The sequence below is a fragment of the Schistocerca piceifrons genome, chromosome 5 (assembly GCF_021461385.2).
Source record: "Schistocerca piceifrons isolate TAMUIC-IGC-003096 chromosome 5, iqSchPice1.1, whole genome shotgun sequence".
NCBI lineage: Eukaryota > Metazoa > Arthropoda > Insecta > Orthoptera > Acrididae > Schistocerca > Schistocerca piceifrons.
In genome coordinates, this window is record NC_060142.1 from 520680400 (window position 1) to 520700952 (window position 20553).

Genomic DNA, 20553 nt, shown 5'->3' on the forward strand with positions numbered 1-20553 from the left:
GTACTGTACTCTGACATGCATCAACATACCTCTGAGTATGAGTATGTGGACTGCTGCCAGTGCCACCGTGCGATGACCGCAGGTCAAATGCACCGCATGGTCATACCCCAAGGTGATTTATACCCGCAAACCGCCCACCAGAGCGTTAATTTATGAGCATGAGTGTAGATAATACTGCGAGACTCTCTGAGTGTCACAAATGCAAGAACGGATGAAATTGCTCTGTTTGCCATAACTAGAATGAAGCAAGACAGTGACAATTTTTAGTAGAAAAGGACCATACTCAAAACATAAAACATTTATAGTCCTAAGCATGAATAGAACACAGAAAATATAATACAAACGCAGTGCCCCTGACGGCTGGCACGAAAACTGTTTCAGACAGTGCGAAGTTTAGAAACACACTCATCACAAAACATGCACAGCATATTGTCAAGTGATCTTTCACAGAACCCAAATAAATTCTGCTCATATATAAAGGCTATTATTGGCGCCAACGTTAAGTGTCCAGTCCCTAGTGAATGAGACAGGAAATGGGGTAGCAAAGCCATAGCTGAAATGCTTAACTCCGTTTTAAAATGCTCCTATACAAAAGAAAACCCAGGAGAATTGCCACAGTTGAATCCTTGTACCATTGAAAAGATGAGTGAAGTAAGTATAAGTGTCAGTGGTTAAAACTGAACAAAGCTCCGCAGCCCGATGGAATCCCTGTCAGGTTCTGTACTGAATTTGTGGCTGAGTTAGCCCTCCTTCCATCTATAATCTATCATAGATCCCTTGAACATAAAACTGTACTCATTTCTTGGAAAAAGGCACAGGTCATGCCCGTCTACAAGAATGATAGTAGTAGTGAGCCACAGGACTTCCATCCAATGTCCTTGACATTGATTTGTAGTAGAATCTTAGATCATATTCTGATCTCAAAACATAATGAGGTATCTTGAACAGAATGACCTTCTTGATGCCAACCACCATGGATTCCGAAGACATCAATCATGAGCAACCCAACTTGCACTTTTCTCACTTGACGTATTGAAGCTTTGGATTAAGGCAACCAGGTAGCTGTATTATTTCTTGATTTCTGAAAAGCATCTGCTCGGTACTGCACCTTTGCTTATTGCCAAAACTACAATCACATGAGGTATCAAGTGAAGTTTGTGACTGGATTAGGGACTTTTTGGTAGGGAGGACACAGCATGTTATCTTGGATGAAGATTCATAGTAGGATGTAGAAGTAACTTCGAGCATGCCCCCTGGAAGTGTATTGGGACTCTTGCTGCTCATATTGTACATTAATGACCTTGCAGACAATTTTAATAGTAACATCAGGCTTTTTACAGATGATGCAGTTATCTGTAATGAAGTACTATCTGAAGGAAGGTGCATAAATATCCAGTCAGATCTTGATAAGATTTCAACATAGTGCAGAGATTGGCAACTTGCTCTAAATGTTCAGACATGTAAAATTCTGTACTTGACAAAATGAAAAACATAGTGTCCTATGACTATAATATCAATCAGTCACTGTTGGAACTGGCCAACTCATACAAATAATTTGGTGTACCATTTTGTAGGGATACGAATGGAATGATCGCATAGGTTCAGTCCATGGGTAAAGCAAGTGGTAGACTTGGATTTATTGGTAGAATACTGAGTAAGTGCAATCAGTCTACAAAGGAGATTGCTTGTGAATCACTCATGCAACTGGTTCTGGCATATTGCTTAAGTGTGTAGGACCCGAACCAAATAGGACTAATAGGGGATATTGAACATATACAGATGAGTGCAGCAAGAACGGTCACAGGTTTGTATAATTCATGGACAAGTGCACAACGGAGATACTGAAGGAACTGAACTGGCCGACTCTTGAAGATAGTTGTAAACTATGCTGAGAAAGTCTATTAAAAAGTTTCAAGAACCCGCTTTAAATGATTATTCTAGGAACATACTACAACCCCTTATGAATCGCTCACATAGGTATCGTGAGGTTAAGATTAGAATAATTAGTGTACACACAGAGGCATTCAAACTGTCATTTTCCACTGCTCCATATGCAAATGGAAGAGGGAGGAACCCTAATAACTGGTACATTGGGGTATACCCTCTGTCATTCATCTTACAATGGTTTGTAGAGAATAGACATAGATGCGCACCACACTGCTCAAACATCACTGACAGGCGTGGTCACTACAACAGTTTCCTCGGCAGAAGCTCCTTCCAGGTGTGCTGGGAAAATAGATGCATCAACCAGACCTCATGGTGTGTTGGTCCCCTGGTGATAATGTCATGGCTGGTGCTGGCCGAGGCTGTAACAGGATTCTCAGGGGGAGGGGGGGCGGTGCCAGTTCTGTCATCACATGGTGGCCATGTGATTGCTCATTGTTTTATGACGACGTATGCCACAGAACGTCATGAACTTGAGGAGTAGATCCAACTCGTAATTTTGTGATGTAGGCTGAGCAACTGAATCGTGACACCAAGTTGAGCGCAAAGCAGTTGTCCACAGCTGATGCCTCTGACCATCACGTGAAATGGTCGATCATGGTTAGCGGGTAATATTAATCAAAGTCACCAATTGATGCAATGTACGTGATAACCGACCTTGCTGTGCTGGCACTGGATGCAGCATAGTGTCTACTCGCGGCAGTCTTCCCCAATTGTCAACCACATGAAATGATCCAAGACTAGGCATATTGTATGCTGTGCAGTCAATGGTGGAAACACTGCCGACATGGGAGAGGCAGTCTGCGACGACATTCTTGATACTGGAGAAATGCGATAAAAAGTAACAGGGATTTTTTAATTTTGCAGGCTATTACATCCAGTTTTCAAAATATTTTTTATCTTGTTGGTACACATGTTCCTGGTGTGTATTTTCACTTTCAGCCATTTTGAATATTTAGTTTATTGTTGACAGTCAAAAAGATATGTGTGTTTTCGAATGTTCAGTAAATTTTTTTTTTGAAAAAGATGGACCAAAGAATTTGCATTAAATTTTGCTTGAAAAATGAAATGAAATGCAATATTGCTGTCGAAATGTTGACTGTGGCTTTTGGTGAATCTACTATGAGTAATATCAAAGTTTACGACTGGTATAAATGTTTCAAAGGGGTCAAGAAGACGCTGAAGACAATGACTGAACTGGACACCCTATTGCTGATGACACTGAGGAAGAAGGAAGGAAAATGGTTCTGGAAAATTGCCACATCACCATCAGAGAGATTGCTGATGATGTTGGTATATTCTTCAGCTCATGCCAAGCATTTTTTTCCAGCTGTTTTGGCCGTGAAACATGTAGCTGCAAATTTTGTTCCAAAGTTGCTGAATTTTGACCAAAAGTAACATTGCATAGACATTGCTTAGGAATTTCTGAATGAAGTTGACAACAATCCACAACTTCTAAAGAAGGTTATAGTAGGTGGTAAAACGTAGATATATGGGTATGACGTCGAAACCAAGGCCCAATCGTCCCGAAGGAAATTGCCTTAAAAGCCAAGACTAAAATAAATTCGACAAGTTTGATCACTTGTGAAGATTCTTCTCACTCTTTTCTTCTGTTACAGTAGTATAGTACAGGATGAGTTCCTGCCTTATGGTTGTACAGTTAGTCAGGAACACTGCCCAGGAGTTATGTGCTGTTTACATGAAGCAATCCCAAGAAAACAACAAGAGTTGTGGCAAAACCATTCATGGAAATGGAATCACAATAATGCTCCCACTCACATCTCAATGCTTTTCGGCAAAAACAAAACTATTGTGTTGCCTCCGCCATTGTATTCACTGGACATGACCCCTTTCAACTTCATTGTATTCATGAGGCTGAAGAGACCATGAAAGGATGTAATATTGTTACCATTGATGAGATAAAAACAGAATCCCTGAAGAAGTTGAACACCATAATGAAATGTGAGTTTCAGAAGAGCTTCCGAGATTGGAAAAAGTGCTAGCACAAGTGTTTTTTATCTGAGGGGAATTACTTTGAAGGAGACAAAGTTGATTGTGATGAATAAATAAAGATTCTTTAAGAAAAACAAATATTCCCATTACTGCACAATGTACTTCCACTGGTTATGTTGTCTGGGCGAACAGTTGAGATTTCTTTGGCAGAAGGAGTTTATTAACAGTTTGGAGTCCATAAATATAGAATCTTGAGCTTCTAGCTGAAGAAGGAAGTTCTTAACTGCCTTGTATGTTGCCAGCAACTCTTGTCCATTTTTGTTGTGACATTGACAGTTTGCATGAGTAAAAGGCCAGAGGTCGCCATGTACTATTGTTGCGTTGCTGCTGCTCACCACCTGCTCAGGACCTCTACTGGTGCTAATGTTTCATTCAACTCCAAGTGTGTTAGTAACACAGCATCCGCTATTCCTTGCTTTGCCTTCTTGAACACACATTTGTGTGGTCTGTCCATGAAATTGCTGTGTTTTCTTTGCATTTTGTTCATGAGAGCACAGCTTTGAAGGATTCCTGTACTTTCACTGCATGTGGCAGGTGGCAGCAGCAAAAATTCAGCATTCTGTGAAAATACTGTAATTCTTTGACAGTGGTGGGCTGGGAGATCTGGAGGATGACTTCTTCTTTGTGAGGGAGTGGTAAGGAGCCTGATGGAGAAATGCAGTGGCCAAGGAAGTCTACTTGCAGTTGACCTAAGATACCTGTTGCTGTGTTCAGTACCACACTGTATTGATGTAACTGCCTGATTACTCCACAAAGTGTTGGTGATGATGCTCTGGCGAGGGTGAAAATACCAGTATGTCATTTAAATATGTGAAATAAGAGGACAGACCTTGTAACAGAGAATTCATAAACCTCTGCCAAGTTTGCATGGCGTTCAATAGGCCAAACGTCATGAACTTGCTCTGGAACAGACCAAACAGGATTATTATGGCTGTGTTTAGAATATCTTCATCAGCAAACAAGAATTTTTGTGTAGACCTTGGTGCAGTCTTAACACATTGTATAGGTAGGTGCCACTCAGTGCATAGTTGTAGCTGTGGAGTAATGGTATCAGGTATCAATTTGGCACTGTATGGGAACTGAGCACTCTGCAATCACTGATTGTCTGCCACACAGCGCACTTCTTTGGAACCATTGTGCAGTTGTGAAGATCAAGGACTGCTACATGACCACATGATGTGTTCATATATCATGCAGTCAAATGCCACCTTGGCTATCGCTAGCCATTTCAGAGCTAACGGTCATGGTCTACAAGATGTCCGTGATCTTGATGTAGTGTATGATATTAGGCCTTACTTCCTTAAACGCAATGGGGTGCCTCATCAGAGACAGAAAATCATGGAGTAGTGTGGTTTACTCGCCATCTGCAGCTTAAGTGAACTTGGCTGAATGAATGGCTGTATTGTGTTGGAATCCTGAGATCGTCACTCCAGTGGTGTTGTTGGCCAGTCATGTATTTGTTATGTCAGACAGCAGGTTGTAGTATGAGAGGAAGTCTGCTCCTATAATTAGCTCCACAATATCCGCGATCATAAAATCCCACTCGAATGCTCGACGTAGACCTAATTCCAATTCAAACTGCTGCTTTGGAGGAATTGTTAGCAGCAGTCAGACAGATTGACATTGGCCTCCTACATTGGTGTTTCATGGCATATGGGCAGATGCACAGGTTGGAGCCCATATCCACTAAATATTTCCAACCTGTCTATCAGTGGCTTACAAATAGGGGCTGTTACATAGATTGGCAATTGGGCAAAATGCCTACGTCCGACACATGGCTGGCATCTGGGCATACACAGGTTGTGGTACATTGGCACACCGGTTCCCGAAATGTGCTGTTATACTAACAAATGTTGTGGTTGCATCTTCGGCAACCTGGTCAGTCTCAATCACTACTCGTGTCACTGTGTGAGAGTAATTGACTAATCTGCTGGGCCAGCAGGTCCACTTTAGTCATTAGCACATCATAGTTGGCAGCCGATACAGTTGCTGACATGCTTGCCCTTTGTGCAGTTACCATACTAATATGGCATAGAAGACATAGAATATTGTGCTTTATCCACTAGTTCTGCCACCTTGTCCAAAGACATATCCAAGTGGGATGCTATTGTCACCTTGATGTGAGGTGGCAAATGGTTACTCAAAATGGTCCTTAGCATGCAGTCCAGAATCATACCAGGCCGATCTTACTCTGCAGGTGCTGGAAGTACTGGGATGGTTTGTGGTCCTCAATGTCCTCTTGGTTTAAAACCTTACAGAGGTGTTCTTCTTGTGAAGCGATACTCCAGCAATTGACTCTGCCTTCAGCTGTCAAATGAATTACTTTCAGATTGTGGAAGTTACATTGTACACCTCAGTGGCTTACTGGTCGTCAAGCTGACTTACAACCAATTGTAGCATCTACAGTTGTACTTGCACGAATCAGAGGACCAGTTTGTAAGGTCAGAAGGGCAGCAGTCATACTGTGAGTCTTGACACAATAGATTTGTTACTGCAGGGCTTTCTGTCATCTCTTAAATTGTCTCCTATAGTAACATGTCAAATTTGTACACAAACACCACCTTGGTTTGAAGTGCTAATAACTTTATTCATTGTCAAAATTAGACAACAGAGTGATACTATCTGAACATATGTGCTAGTCAGCAACTAATAAAATTGCTCTTTTTACCATAACTAGAACGACACGAGACAATGACAATTCTTAGTAGAAAATGAGCATACACAAAACATGAAACTTCTATAGTCCTAAGGATAAATGGAATGTAGAAAATGTAATAGAAACACAGTGCCACTGGCAGCTGGCGCAAAAACTATATTTGACAGCACAATGTTTATAACACTCACAACACAGATGCACTGCACTGCACAAACACTGCTGACAGCAATGGTCACTACAGGCCTACTATTTGTAAATCATTTGATTTATGGACTCCTTACTTCTGCACTGGCAGAAATTCAAAGACTGCTAAAGCTTTGTGTGTGACCATTGCCACTAATAACAAATAATAATATAATACAGGCAAACAATTAGGTGAACTAGAAAAGAAGGAAAGGAAAATAATCAGGAAAATCTTGGGACCAAAATAAGACTGTGGGAAAGAGAAATTAAGAAATTATAAATTTGGCTAGTGTGGTCCAATGAAGGCCATAAAATGTAAATAAATAAAAAGAAATTTATGAAAGAAAAGGACAAATATTAGACTCAATGAGGAAGAGAACAGTTGTATTCTATGGGTACCTAAACAGAGCAGTTAAAAAAAGAATAACAAAATAATTTATGATTTTTAGCTTGTTTGACAGAAATCCAAAAACTTCCCTGACATGGACGAAAGAAGTTAAAACAGACCTTAGGGAAATGGAAATAATGGAGGAAGAAATAGGAGAAAGAGAAAAGTTTGGAGCAAAAATAAAAGTTTCAAGGGTTTCAAAGAGAACACAAAGAAAAAGACAGGTGCAATATGGATGTAACATAGTTACTGTTGTGTTGTGCTATCAGTTAATTTGTGTGTTGTTATGAAATGAATAGTAAAGTAAGTTCTGGTCCATTGTGGGAACTACTTACAACTTGGAGAAGTTATTTTCATGAGATATTTAAGCATACACGATGTATTCGTGTTAATTTTACTGTGATAGCTGCATGGTACAGAGTACAAAGTATGTGTGTTAATGCTAGTATTTGAAAAACAAAAATGTAATTTTTGGTAACTTTCGGAATAAGCATTACAGTCTTATGAAATAGTGATAATACTGATAATTTATTAAAAATAATTTAGCTCCATGACTGAGACACAGTTGAACCTTTTGTTTTTAGCCCTCAGTTGTAATCACCCACAACTTGGGAACCACTGCTCAAGGACCTCCAGCTCAATAATTTTGAACTTACTTTTCTACATTAGCATAATTTTTTCAGGTATTTCGTCCGGATCATGAGCTACGATATCTCCTTGATCAATTACATGAAGGTCCAACAAATTTAGCTAAATGCATAAATTGTGCAAATAACACAACAGGTGACCGATGTGATGAATGCATATACGGTTATTTCAGAGGATCCACAGATGCTTCTGTAGCTTGTCGGCAGTAAGTAAAGTAGCAATTCATAATTTTTTATATGTCTATTTTGAATATTATTTATATTGATCCAATGTATTACAGATGTGAGTGCCATGGTCATGGAGATACATGTAATCCAGTAACAGGAGAAAAATGCAATTGCCAAGATAATACTGAGAGTGATGTGTCAAACTGCATTAGCAACATTGGTAGTCTTGGTAAAACTAGCCCAAGTCAACAAGGCCAACCACCTCCATGTTGGACGCAACAGTGCACAAAATGTAAGGAGTCATATATGGGGACACCTAAAGACGGTCACCAGTGCTATAAGCACATGCTTGCAGACTCACAGTTCTGCTTTGATGCCAAACAAGTTGGTATGTTGTGTTTATGAATATATTTATAAATTTTAATATTTTGCTTTGTGAAGTCACAATAGTGTCTAGTGGCACTAAATTTGATTTCGATAAACTTAAGTTTTTCTTTCAAATATTTTAATTAAATGTGTTTATTTCTTTTTTCCGAATGTGTTACTCAATCACAGTAACAGCACTAATTTAAGTACGTTAATTTGATGGACGAGAAAAACAGCTAATAAAATACCCTGTACTAGACTGTACTCCAACTCAAAATCTCTGTCCCTCGTTTGTGATGCTGAATTAGGTTATGTGTGATTATCTAAAAACAGTACATGTAATAACCAGGCCTTTTCAAGGGCAATACTAGAAACAAAAATGATTTAGACAGCCCTTATCTGAATGTTACTTTGGTTGTATTAGTAATGAAGCTGTGACTATAAAAATATCTGACAGACGAGAAGAATGCGGTGGTATGCAGGTTAAAGTTCTCACTTCTGGTTAACTCTGTTTGTAATGTAACTAATCTTGGTAGGAGAAATAGTAATGAAAATTGGGGTGGAATCAGGTAAGTAGTTAATTAATTGAAACAAGTTTGTTAATTTTGAGTGAATGACTTATTTCAAATCATAGTAGTTATCGAAACTCTTTGTGGATGTTTCTGTGGTGCTGCATTGTCATATTGTGTAATGTGCTTCAGGTGCCGTGTACTTCAGATGCACCTTCTTTTGTTCTAGTCTTTGCGTAAGGGAGGGGGGGGGGGGGGGTGGAGAGAGAGAGAGAGAGAGAGAGAGAGAGAGAGAGAGAGAGAACCAGTAGTATTTATTTACACTATTTATATTTACATATTAACGCATTTACATTGCATTATATGCATATTATACTATCATTATCTTATTGCTTGTTTGTCTGTTGTTGCACATTTGTAACCGCAGAGAAGCACAAAGAGTTTCATTTGATTTGTTATAGCACATGTTTGGTCAAAACAACAGTCATTGAATGTATAGAAAACTAAAATTGAGATCTGCTGAAGAAATTTTTGTTCTGTACACTGAAATGCCATATGTTGGTTTTAAAGCTAAAGACAAAGTGTGATGTTAGTCCATCAGTAGCACTGTCATCTTGAGTCATTGACAACTGAGTGATGATAGCACAACACTGTGGATTTATAATTCATATACATTCATGAAAAAAACTTGTAGCTCAATACTTCAGAGTTTATTTTTGCTTGGCTCCATGATTCTGATAAGGACCATGTGGACACTCAGCTGCAAGCCATAGCCATTTCTTGATGTCTCTTAAATTTTTCAGCCTCTAACTTTTTGAGATCACTGGGTAAGAAGTTATGGTAACTGGCTCCTTTGATAACTATTTTAATTGTTTGGAACATACACATTCGATATATGGCCATAACCCTTAAGCGGAATCGTGGTCATTTTGGACCCACTGACCGTCTAACAATGGAAACGTGCGGAATTTCAGTTTCACACACCAGTGTAATCTCAGTACATTGTGAGGTGCACCAGGGACCGGGAGCTCGCTGCTTGAAATTTACTGGAAGTGGAGGTGCCATCCCTGGGTCAAATTTGACCCGTGATTCCAGATACGGGATTTTCTTAGTCAGTGTGTACTGACTTATTTTGTGGTGTTTCAGGCACTGTATTGCCACAATGCAGCAAGGTCTCACTGAAAAAGAAATCTGTGAACTATTATTAGATGAAAATTATTCATACACAGAATCTTTAAGTGATTTTCGACTTTGTGGTGAAGAGGACATAAGTGACGATGAAAGTACACAACTAGAAATTTCTTCTGATTTAAGTAATTCATCATCTGGTGATTCAGTAGAGAGAGATAGCCAGCCGTCAAGTAGTGCATATTGTCAAGGTAAAAATCGATTCAAGGGGGCTACTCATTCACCAGCTAGGTCCAGAGTCAGAAGCTACATCATCATCACTCACCTGCGTGGTCTCATCGGTACAGCTTGTGAAAAATGGAACATGTCACCAGCTGTATCAAGGCAGTTGCTGATATCAGATGAAATGATCGCACATATTTACACTCACACTAATCAGAAAATAGCAGAATATTCAGAAAAGTATAGAACTAATGCTACTTACACTAACCATGAGTATTACAATGTCACAAATTTCCAGCCAATCAGCTGCAAATAGAATTTAAAATTCTTTAACTAGTTTTTAACACCAACTTGGGGTGCCTTCTTCAGAAGAAACCGTTACTTTACCTAACAATATCACAGGAAGGTACCTTAATAGCAGGTAGGCATTAGAACAAGCACTTAATTTTTACAAATTAAATTGCATAAAAATACTCACATGTGGTTAAAAGGAAATTTGAGCGGCATCGCTCTAGTCAAAACATTAAAACCACAGTTAAAACATTTTCCATCCAAATACATAACAGGTATAGTCAAAATTTTAAAACAATATATAAATATGCCACTAAGGGCACTACAGTGGTATAGGACAGGAGTGAGTATCAGCGACTGCGCAAGTGGGCCGTAGCAAATGATGACGTGAAAATGATACAGCTCGCGCCATCTAGTAGCAGAATTAACAAAGGTTTAACAACATCCATATGAAATTAATATAATAGTGACTGACAAATTAACAGGATGTAAATCATAAGAGCAAGGGAGAGGAAAACAGTATTTAAGGGCCTAACAGGGAAGTGAATAACCAACATTAGCTATCTTTAAGTAATGGCTTTAAGCCATTGAAAAATTTTTTATTATGGAACTGCAGTTGTTCATTTAATATGAGGCCATCAATCAGAGAAAGATGTTTGAAGATCTGTAACTCTTGCAAAATGTTTAGTCTAAAACCTTTTGTTTCACAGTGCAAAATTCCAATGTTATGAATTTCCATAGGTTTGTGGCCTGTGATCAAGAGGTGGTCGGCAAAGGTTGACTTACGAATGTTAGAACCATTTTTCCCCTAAAAGATGCTCCTTGTATCTGGCAGAGAAAGCATGACATGTTTGGTCTATTTAATAGGCTTTACATGTGTCACAACTGATTTTATAGGTTCCTGAGTTCTGGAGGGGAGACCATTCTGATTTTAAATTATGTATAAGGTTGCTATGCGAGCTGTTGTTAGTAGAAAAGGATACTTTGCAGTTATATTTGTTCCTGAGCAATTGCAGAATCCTGTAAGATTCTGGCCCTACATACGGAATGGAAAAATTTGTCAATCACTATTATATTAATTTCGTATAGATGTTCTTAAACCTTTGTAAATTCTGCTACTAGATGGCGCGAGCTGTATCATGTTCATGTTCTCATTTGCTACAGCCCACTCACGCAGGCGCTGATACTCAATCGTGTCCTATACCACTGTAGTGCCCTTAGTGGCATATTTATATATTGTTTTAAAATTATGACTATACCTGTTATGTATTCAGGTGGAAAATGTTTTAATGTTTTGAATAGAGTGATGTCACTCAAATTTCCTTTTAACTACATGTGAGTATCTTTATGCAATTTAATTTGTAAAAATTTGTTCTAATGCCTACCTGCTATTAATGTACCTTCCTGTGATATTGTTAGGTAAGGTAACAGGTTCTTCTGAAGAAGGCGGCACCCCTGGTTGGTGTTGAAAACTAGTTAAAGAATTTTAAATTCTATTTGCAACCGGTTGGCTGGAAACTTGTGACATTGTAATTCATTACCATTCCTGATCACAGCCATATTCAAAACATGTGAGTATTATGGAAATGAAAGCATTCTTTGAGTTGTTGCTATTATCAGGTGTATTCAAATCTGTCCATGAAGATATAGAAAGTTTATGGGCAATTGATGGAACAGGATATTCAGAATAACGATTTCAGTAAAGCGATTTATGTTCCTGTTACCTGCGTGAGATTTGATGATGTGAATTTTAGGGAAGAAAGAAGAGCTAACAATCACATTGCTCTCATCTCAGAAATATTTGGAAATTTCATTCAGAACTGTCAAAGAAACTATAGCTGCTCAGAATACGTGACAGTTGATGAAATGCTTTGCCCTTTTAGAGGTAAATGTTTTTTCAGAGTTTATTTGAAACAGAGGCTTGCTAAATATGGCATCAAGATTATGTGCCTTTGCAATGCTAAAACACACTATTTATTCAATGCTTTTATCTATACGGGCAAAGCAATCATTAATAAAACAAGCCAACTTTCAGTTCCAACACAGAATGTATTGCAGTGTGCAGAACCTATATTTGCAACAAACAGAAATATAACTGCCGATAACTGGTTCTCTTCTATGGAGCTGGTTGACAAACTGATTGAGAATGGTGTGACTGATGTTGAAACGATGCACAAAAATAAATGAGAAATACCACCAGAATTCTTAGCCAGTAAACGATGGGTAGTAGAATCTATGTTATTTGGTTTCATGAAGGATAAAACATTGACATCTCGAGACCCAAAAAAGAATCGAAACATAGTGGTGATCTCATCAATACACCATGACAGTTCAGTCAATGAAAACAGTAGAAAACCTGTCATAATTGAATTTTACAACAGAACAAAAGGTGGTGTTGATACATTAGATCAGAAATGAGCCAATTATTCAGTCTCTAGAAGAACTCAATGATGGACATGTGTAATTTTTTCAGCAATATTGAATGTTGTGAGTGTAAATGGATTTGTATTATGGAAGGCATCAAATGGTGGAAAACGTATGAAACGTAATTATTACAAAAAAGAATATGGACTAAATTTGATAAGGCCATTTACCACAGAAAGATAGATGTGGTATTCTTCATTTTCAGAGAGTGAAGAGTAGGATAGATAATTTTCTAGGGCATGCTGATGAACCACAAAATGACGTACGACTTGGATTTAAAAAAAAGAGGAACATGTTATTTATGTGGTCCTAAAGCAATCGCAAAAATATGACAGATGTTTTAAATTCTTCTGTAAACAACATGCAGAAAAAAACTGTTGTGTACCAAGTGCCATTCTTAGTTCAGGTACTGATATAGATAACATTTGGACACTTCCATGTATCGTTTTCATTATTTTTGTTTCTGATTGATGGCATGAAGAGTCCCTATTTATGTTAAGGGGAAGGTATGAGAAACTCCATAGTATATCTAGGTTTTTTAATCTTAAGTCTTTTTTGTAATCATGTAGCATTCCAAAGTAAGGTACTAAAAATTCTTGTAAAATATGAGACATAGGGCTTGAAAGTTTAAAAAAAAATAGCACAATGTAAAATTTTTGCTCAATAAAAGTTGATTTATATTTAAAATAAAACTTATTTTAATACAATCATAGTGCAGTTACATATGAATTATATCTTTTATGGGGATTATGTTGAATTTTTATTTAAGGGTTCATTTGGAACTGCTATTCCAGTTATGTTCGTCAAAATATCGATTTTGGTTAAGGGTTAAAATTTATAAATAGATCTTTACATGATGTTACCCTTTCTTTTTAGCTACAATCCACAGTTCTTTCTTCTGTAACACAAAAGACTCTGTTCAAGTGTGAATAATATATTTCTCCCCACAGCACAATACTATAAACCAGAAAAGGGTGCTCAGAGTAAAAAATATATTATCGTTAATGTTTCTGGATCTATGTAAAGGAATAGCCTCCTACAAGCATATAGACTAGATGTTAGCGTATTACATGCAGGATCATCCTGATGTTTATTGGTCAATTTGTTATTGTTATTAAAGTTTCACATTATAGACAAGCCATTCAGGCCCAGTCGACTGCTGTGCCAGCCGTTGTCATGTTTCTTGACCCCCTGACCACTGCTGCTTGGCCAGTTAGCTCCTCAGTTGGTGTCAACAGGCTCAGTACACCTCGTACCAGTCCTCTCACTTGGCAGTACAGGGAATCAAACCAGGGTCCTCTGCATGGCAGTCAACTGTGCCGACCACTCAGCTAAAGAGGTGGACATATCATTTGTATATATGCCCAAAAACTTTTAAACAGGGCTTATTTTGTCCAGTGGTCTTTCATTCCTCATATTTTGTTCATTTGATCCATCAGGCTAAGGTCTCCTCTATAAATTTTTGAACAATCTTAAGGTGGTTCTATAACACCATTGACAAATAATGATAAGAGAAAGAAAAAATGAATATTAATGCATAAAAATTAGAGAGGCATTTGTCCAGTCATAAGTACCCCACTCTCATAAAGACCACTTGCGATCATAGCCAAAATGTTTGCTGTGACATACAAGCAAAATGTTCTTGAAACTTCCTTTTTAATTGATTATGTAACTTGATTCGGCCTGCAACAAGTTACTGTGACAATTGAATATACACAGATATTAGCAGGAACAGAAGACCTTTTACCATATTTTACATACCCTAAGATGCATATTAATTTTTAAAGATGACTATAATTTTTAAGCTTTTTTTTTTCAATAATATTTTTTCCATTTTTATAATTAGATTGCAAATTCAGGCTAAAAAAAAATCTTGGTTTTTAAAACCAAACTGACCTTTAAAATCTCTGAAAATAATCATCTGAACTTTCATCATCATCTTCTTTTTCCTCCTCTTAATAATCATCATTGTCCTCTTCATATATAAGATGGTCTCCACAGCTATTGGGGGCATTACTTGTGCTGCACTTCTTGAAAGGTTTAACAACATCTTGTCTCACTCTAGACAACGGCTGTTTTATCCACTGACACACTTGTTTGATTGTAGGTCATTTTAAAGCTCGCTTCAGCATGAATTCATGTTGGACTTCATCCATTTGTTTCATTACTCTCTCATATAAACTTTAAATGGTTTACTTATCGAGACATCAAGAAGTTACAGTTGTGAGTTAAGTCGTCCTGGAATAACAGCAAGCTTTGTATTTTCCTGCCTCAGTTTCTCTTTCACGGAATTTTTCAAATGACTACTAAACTGATCTAGCACAAGAAGAGAACTCTTCTTCAATAAAGCACTTTTTCTTCTTTCCTATACACTGTTAATCCATAATTTCACACCATTCTTGTCCAACCAACCATTACCATGAACATGAACTACATACACCTGGTGATATTTAGAAGGCTTTGGCATTGACTGGTGCTTGAAAAAGATCATTGGATTACGTTATTGCTGTCAGCACAACATGAAAGGAGAACAGTGCAGTGCATTTTTTCATGACCACTTGTTTCAGTAGTTACAGTTTTAGCACCTTTCATGGGAACAGTTCTGTTACTAGTCACATGAAATGTCAGAGGAATGTCATCCATTTTCGCTATTTGGCTTAGTTCCACACTGTTTTTCTTTAGATGTTGAATAATAAAGCAATAGAAAGATAATATTTTATATTCAAACTTTTGTGACATTTTCTCAGATATTTTGGTTTTGGTTCGCATGCTAAGTCCACAATGCTTCATAAACCTGTAGCATCAGCCAATTCCACCCGTAAAGTCTGTGAAGTTCCACTGTAGTGCTAACTTATGAGCATGTACTTGAATTATTTTTGTATTAATTACAGTGTCATTCGACAGTGTCCTTGAATCCATTTCAATATGTCATCTTCTAGTTTTGGCTATTTTGCATTCAGTCCTCTTTTTGAAGATTTGGTCTTCTTCATTTTTTTTAGTTCTTCTTTACTAGCCCGCCAATCACGAGTGGCTTTTTTTGTTGGTGGAGGGCCAAAAGGCCACTCAGCTACTCTGTTTCCATGTTCTTCTGCATGTGCTATTACTTTCAGTTTATAGCTTGCAGCATATTAATACCTTCTATTTTTCCCATTGTGTAACTAGCTACTAACAAAAATATTGTACTGCTCCTGATAACACAAATAACACTGCCACCATAGATTGCATCATAGGCTAGACAGCATTGTGGGTTTGTGATAGCGGGGTGGGAGGGAGACAGTACTCGAAAGCTTGTGAATCCCTGCAACTCATGTTCGTTAAATCAGTGCACTGCTGCTGCCAGTTGAATCCATTGTTATCAGACAGAGATAGGATTCCCACAGCATTGTGTATCTGACCATTTTTAAGACTGGTGGGAATTTTAAATCAAACACTGGACATTTTTATATTAATTTTGAGTATAAGATGCACCTTGATTTTGGAGGTAATTTTTCAAAGAAAACAATATGTCTTATACTCCATAAAGTAATGTATTTAAATTTTAGATATCAACTTTTTAACATTTGACTGTAAGGGAATAGATGCTAAAATGAAACCACAATCACATTCAGATGCAGTTGAAGATCCCGAAATTCAGGACCATGTGCCAATGAGATAGATAGATAGATAGATAGATAGAGAGGGAGAGAGAGAGAGAAAGAAAATCTAGCTGCAGGCCTGAGAGGCTTAGAAAGCATATTTGCCAGAAAGAATTTTGAATGCACAAGGATCTCCTTTGCACCCCAGGAAAAAAAAGCATCCAAGGAAGAAAAAATAAAATGTGGCCGTAAACTTCTGGTCAAATAAAATTGTCTTCATAGTTTTGGGAAAGGAAGTAAGTTCATGGTTTACTGATCTGCCAACAATGAGGTCTTATACACTAAGGTGACAAAAGTCCTGAGATAGCAATATGCATACATACAGATGGCTCTTTTATCACGTACACAACGTATAAAACAGCAGTGCTGTGTCAGAGCTTTCATTTGTACTAAGATGATTCATGTGAAAAGGTGTCCAATGTAATTAGGACCACATGAAGGGAATTAGCGGACTTTGAACTCAGAATGGTAGTTGCAGTGACGTTTGAGGCATTACATTTCAAAAATCTTCAGGACTTCAGTATTCCAAGATCCACAGTCAAGAGTGTTCCAAGAATACCAAATTTCAGGCAACACAGCATGAAATAACCACAGAAATCCGTGTGGGACGTATGACGAATGTGTCAATTAGATCAGTGTGGCAAAATGTAGTGTTAATGGCCTATGAACGCAGATGTCTGATGCGAGTGCCTTTGCTAACAGCATGTTATCACCTGCAGCACCTCTGCTTGGCTCATGACCATATTGGTTGGACTCTAGATGAGTTGAAAACTGTGGCCTGGTCAGATGAGTCCCAGTTTCAGTTGGAAAGACCTAATGGTAGGGTTCAAGTGTGGTACAGACCCCACGAAGCCATGGATCCAAGTTGCTGTCTCCATAATGATATGGGCTGTGTTTACATGAAGTGGAATGGGTCCTCTGGTTCAACTGACTTGAAATAGTTATGTTAGGCTGCTTGGTGACCATTTGGAGTCGCAGTTGTTCACGATTGGTTTGAAGAACATTCCGGACAGTTCAGACAAATGATTTGGCCACCCAGATTGCCTGACGTGAATCCCGTCAAACATTTATGGGACAAAATCTAGAGATCAGTTCTTGCACAAAATCCAGCACCAGCAACACTTGCAATTATCGATGGCTATAGAGGCAGCATGGCTCAATATTTCTGCAGTGGACTTGCGCTAAGCTGAACAAAAGGAGGTCCGACATGATATCAGGAGATATCTCATGACTTTTGTCACCTCAATGTAGATAGAGCACAAACTCAGACAGGGAATGGGTGGAAGGGAAATGGATCAGCACTTTAAAAGGAACTATCCAGGCATTTACTTTAAATGATTTAGAAAAATCACACAGAATATCTAAATCTGTATTGCCACCATAGATTTCAATCACTGTTTGGAATATAGGTGAAATGTCTTACTACTGTGCCAACTCCATCATAATTTTGGCTTTCACTTACTGCTTTGAATGGTATTTCATTTATGTTTTTAAGTAATGAATTCATGTCTCATCTAAAGGAACAAATGAGTGATCACTGGCTGTTGGGTACTATTTAAAGTGCTCCAAATATTGTTGAGAAATTTGTTTTCACATTTCCTTGTGGTCTGCCGTCAATGGTTATGCCATCCTTCAAAAACAAAGTATTCTCATTGTTAATGCTTCAAGTAAAATTGATTGTACTAATACTACTATACTTTACATGTTACATATTTCATTCATCTTTGATTGCTAAGAATCCAATATCATATTATGCATTTCATTGATGTTTTCATGTTAAGTTACAGCTTTGAGACATCTTCCAAATGGATCATCTTAAAGAGAAATGCAGCCACATTGAAACAGAGCTATCAATTTCTTAACTATGGAATTGAAGCGGGAAAAAAATTGAAGGAACGTATTCTTATAAGCCTTCATAATTAGTGGTTGATGCTTTGTTGGTGGTAAATTGTCTCAAACCAATAAATTTATAGTGGCACAGTATCCTAGTTCAATATTTGAAAGAAACATATGAAACACCATTACTTTAAAACTTTAAACAAAAAACATACAATTCCTTTATATCAATTCTGTCATTGTGCCAAGCTGAAAACTTCAACTTTGCTTTCATAAATAAATGCATTTTGCTTCCTATGTATGTTATTGTAACAATATTATGAAAAGGAAAGTTGCTACCCACCACAAAGCAGAGATGTTGAGTTGCAGATAGGCACAACAACAACAAAAAATTTCAAATAAGCACTCAGCCAACAAGGCCTTTGTCAAAAATAGATCTCACACACACACACACACACACACACACACACACACACACACACACACATGCAAATGCAATTCACACACACATGACTGCAGTCTCTGGCAACTGAAACCACACTGCGACCAGTAGCTGCAGTGCATGATGGGAGTGTCAACTGGATGGGAATAAGGAGGATGCTGGGGCGGGAGGGGGAGGGATAGTAGGGTAGGTGTTTGGGACAGTGAAGTGCTGCTGGGGAGTGCGCAGGTATGAAGTGGAGAGAGGGTAGGGCAACTAGGTGCATACCTATTTTCAACGAAGGCCTTGTTGGCCGAAAGCTTATTTGTGACAGTCTTTTTTTTGTTGTGCCTATCTGCGTCTCTAGCATCTCCGCTATATGTTGGGTAGCAACTTTCCTTTTCATAGTATTGTTACATTCCATCCTGACTTTTCTATCGTTTGATTTGTATAGGTCACTGACTTAATAATTATGTACCAGCCTTTAATTATTATCTGTCATTCTTTTTAGTAATCCATCTCTGCAGTTCGTAAGTCCATCTGTATTTCCCCTTTTTTGGCAAACAGTTTGAATGCTCAGCCTTAACATCTTCTACCCTATTTTCTTTTGAGTGTTAAATGCATAATCTGAGGGTTTGGACTTAACCATTTATCTGTTTTGTAAATGCAGGTGGGAGCTCATAAATTATGTTTGATTTCTTACGGGTCCTTGCAATTCAGCATTTGTAGCTGATATTTGATCCATGTTCTTCTTTAAAAATACTTCCTTACATCAGCTTTCAAGTGCTAGTCAGCATGAGTGTTATGTACACTAATGACTCATACTTATTGTGCAGAACTTTTAGAGAATAGTTTGTTTTGTAGCTGTAGTTGATGTAACTATTTTTTGGTTACTATTTTGAATGTGAATATTCTGGATAAAAGAGGCAGTTACAATCTAGTTTCGGACTGCTAGAATATTAGACTTAATATTACAGATGATCGGGCAGCATTTAGGTTGTATATAATGTAAAATGATATACACTACCTTAAATGTACAACTGTGAAAAACAATAAAGATACCTAGAATTTTATTTGTGGCACAAGTAATGTTGCATATGTTACATTTTGCTTTGTCTGTGGAGCACATAGTTGTCTAACTAAAAGTAGTTTCTCATTTTGTAGAAGAATGCAGAATGAAGCCTCACCCTCTGAAGCCAGGAAAGGTGTCGTTTTTTGCTATACAACCAAAATTTCTGAATGTGGACATACGTGTCATTGTAGATGTGACTCAAGGAGCTCTAGATTTCTTTCTCAGTGCAAGTGAAAAAACTTTCATTGTGAGGAATATCAGTGGAGAACAGAAGGTATGTACATTTATCTATTTCTGCTACAAAACTGGGACTTATTGTTGTAGAATTCAGCACATATTATTCTGGGGGCATATAAGACTAGACATTTAACTGGTTCCAAATAACTGCTGACATTACTTTCATTTTTTAATTTAATCATTTTCTGTTTATTTTCACTATATTTATAGATTCTTTCTGCAACAGAACACCACTTTTTGTAGCATCCCACCAATACCAAACCAACCTTCTCTTTATGAACTTAACCAGTCGTATTGTAGATCATAATTATTTCTGCTTTGAAGGACAAATCTGCAGAACTTTCCAGGAGAAATACATAACATTTATGTATGCCAATCTCTTGGGATAGTGGTATGTACGAGGGGCAGTCGAA

The 20553-nt window shown here is 37.8% G+C and overlaps 1 protein-coding gene across 1 annotated transcript in view; it reads left to right on the top strand.

Annotated features, from left to right (window-relative positions):
• The window catches only part of LOC124799322 (multiple epidermal growth factor-like domains protein 8), a 380153-nt gene that overhangs the window by 351021 nt on the left and 8579 nt on the right, over positions 1-20553 (top strand). The window contains exons 37-39 of the mRNA XM_047262911.1: positions 7868-8037; positions 8113-8387; positions 19996-20177. Coding sequence (XP_047118867.1) covers positions 7868-8037; positions 8113-8387; positions 19996-20177 — 627 coding nt within the window. The remainder of the gene's footprint in view (positions 1-7867; positions 8038-8112; positions 8388-19995; positions 20178-20553) is intronic.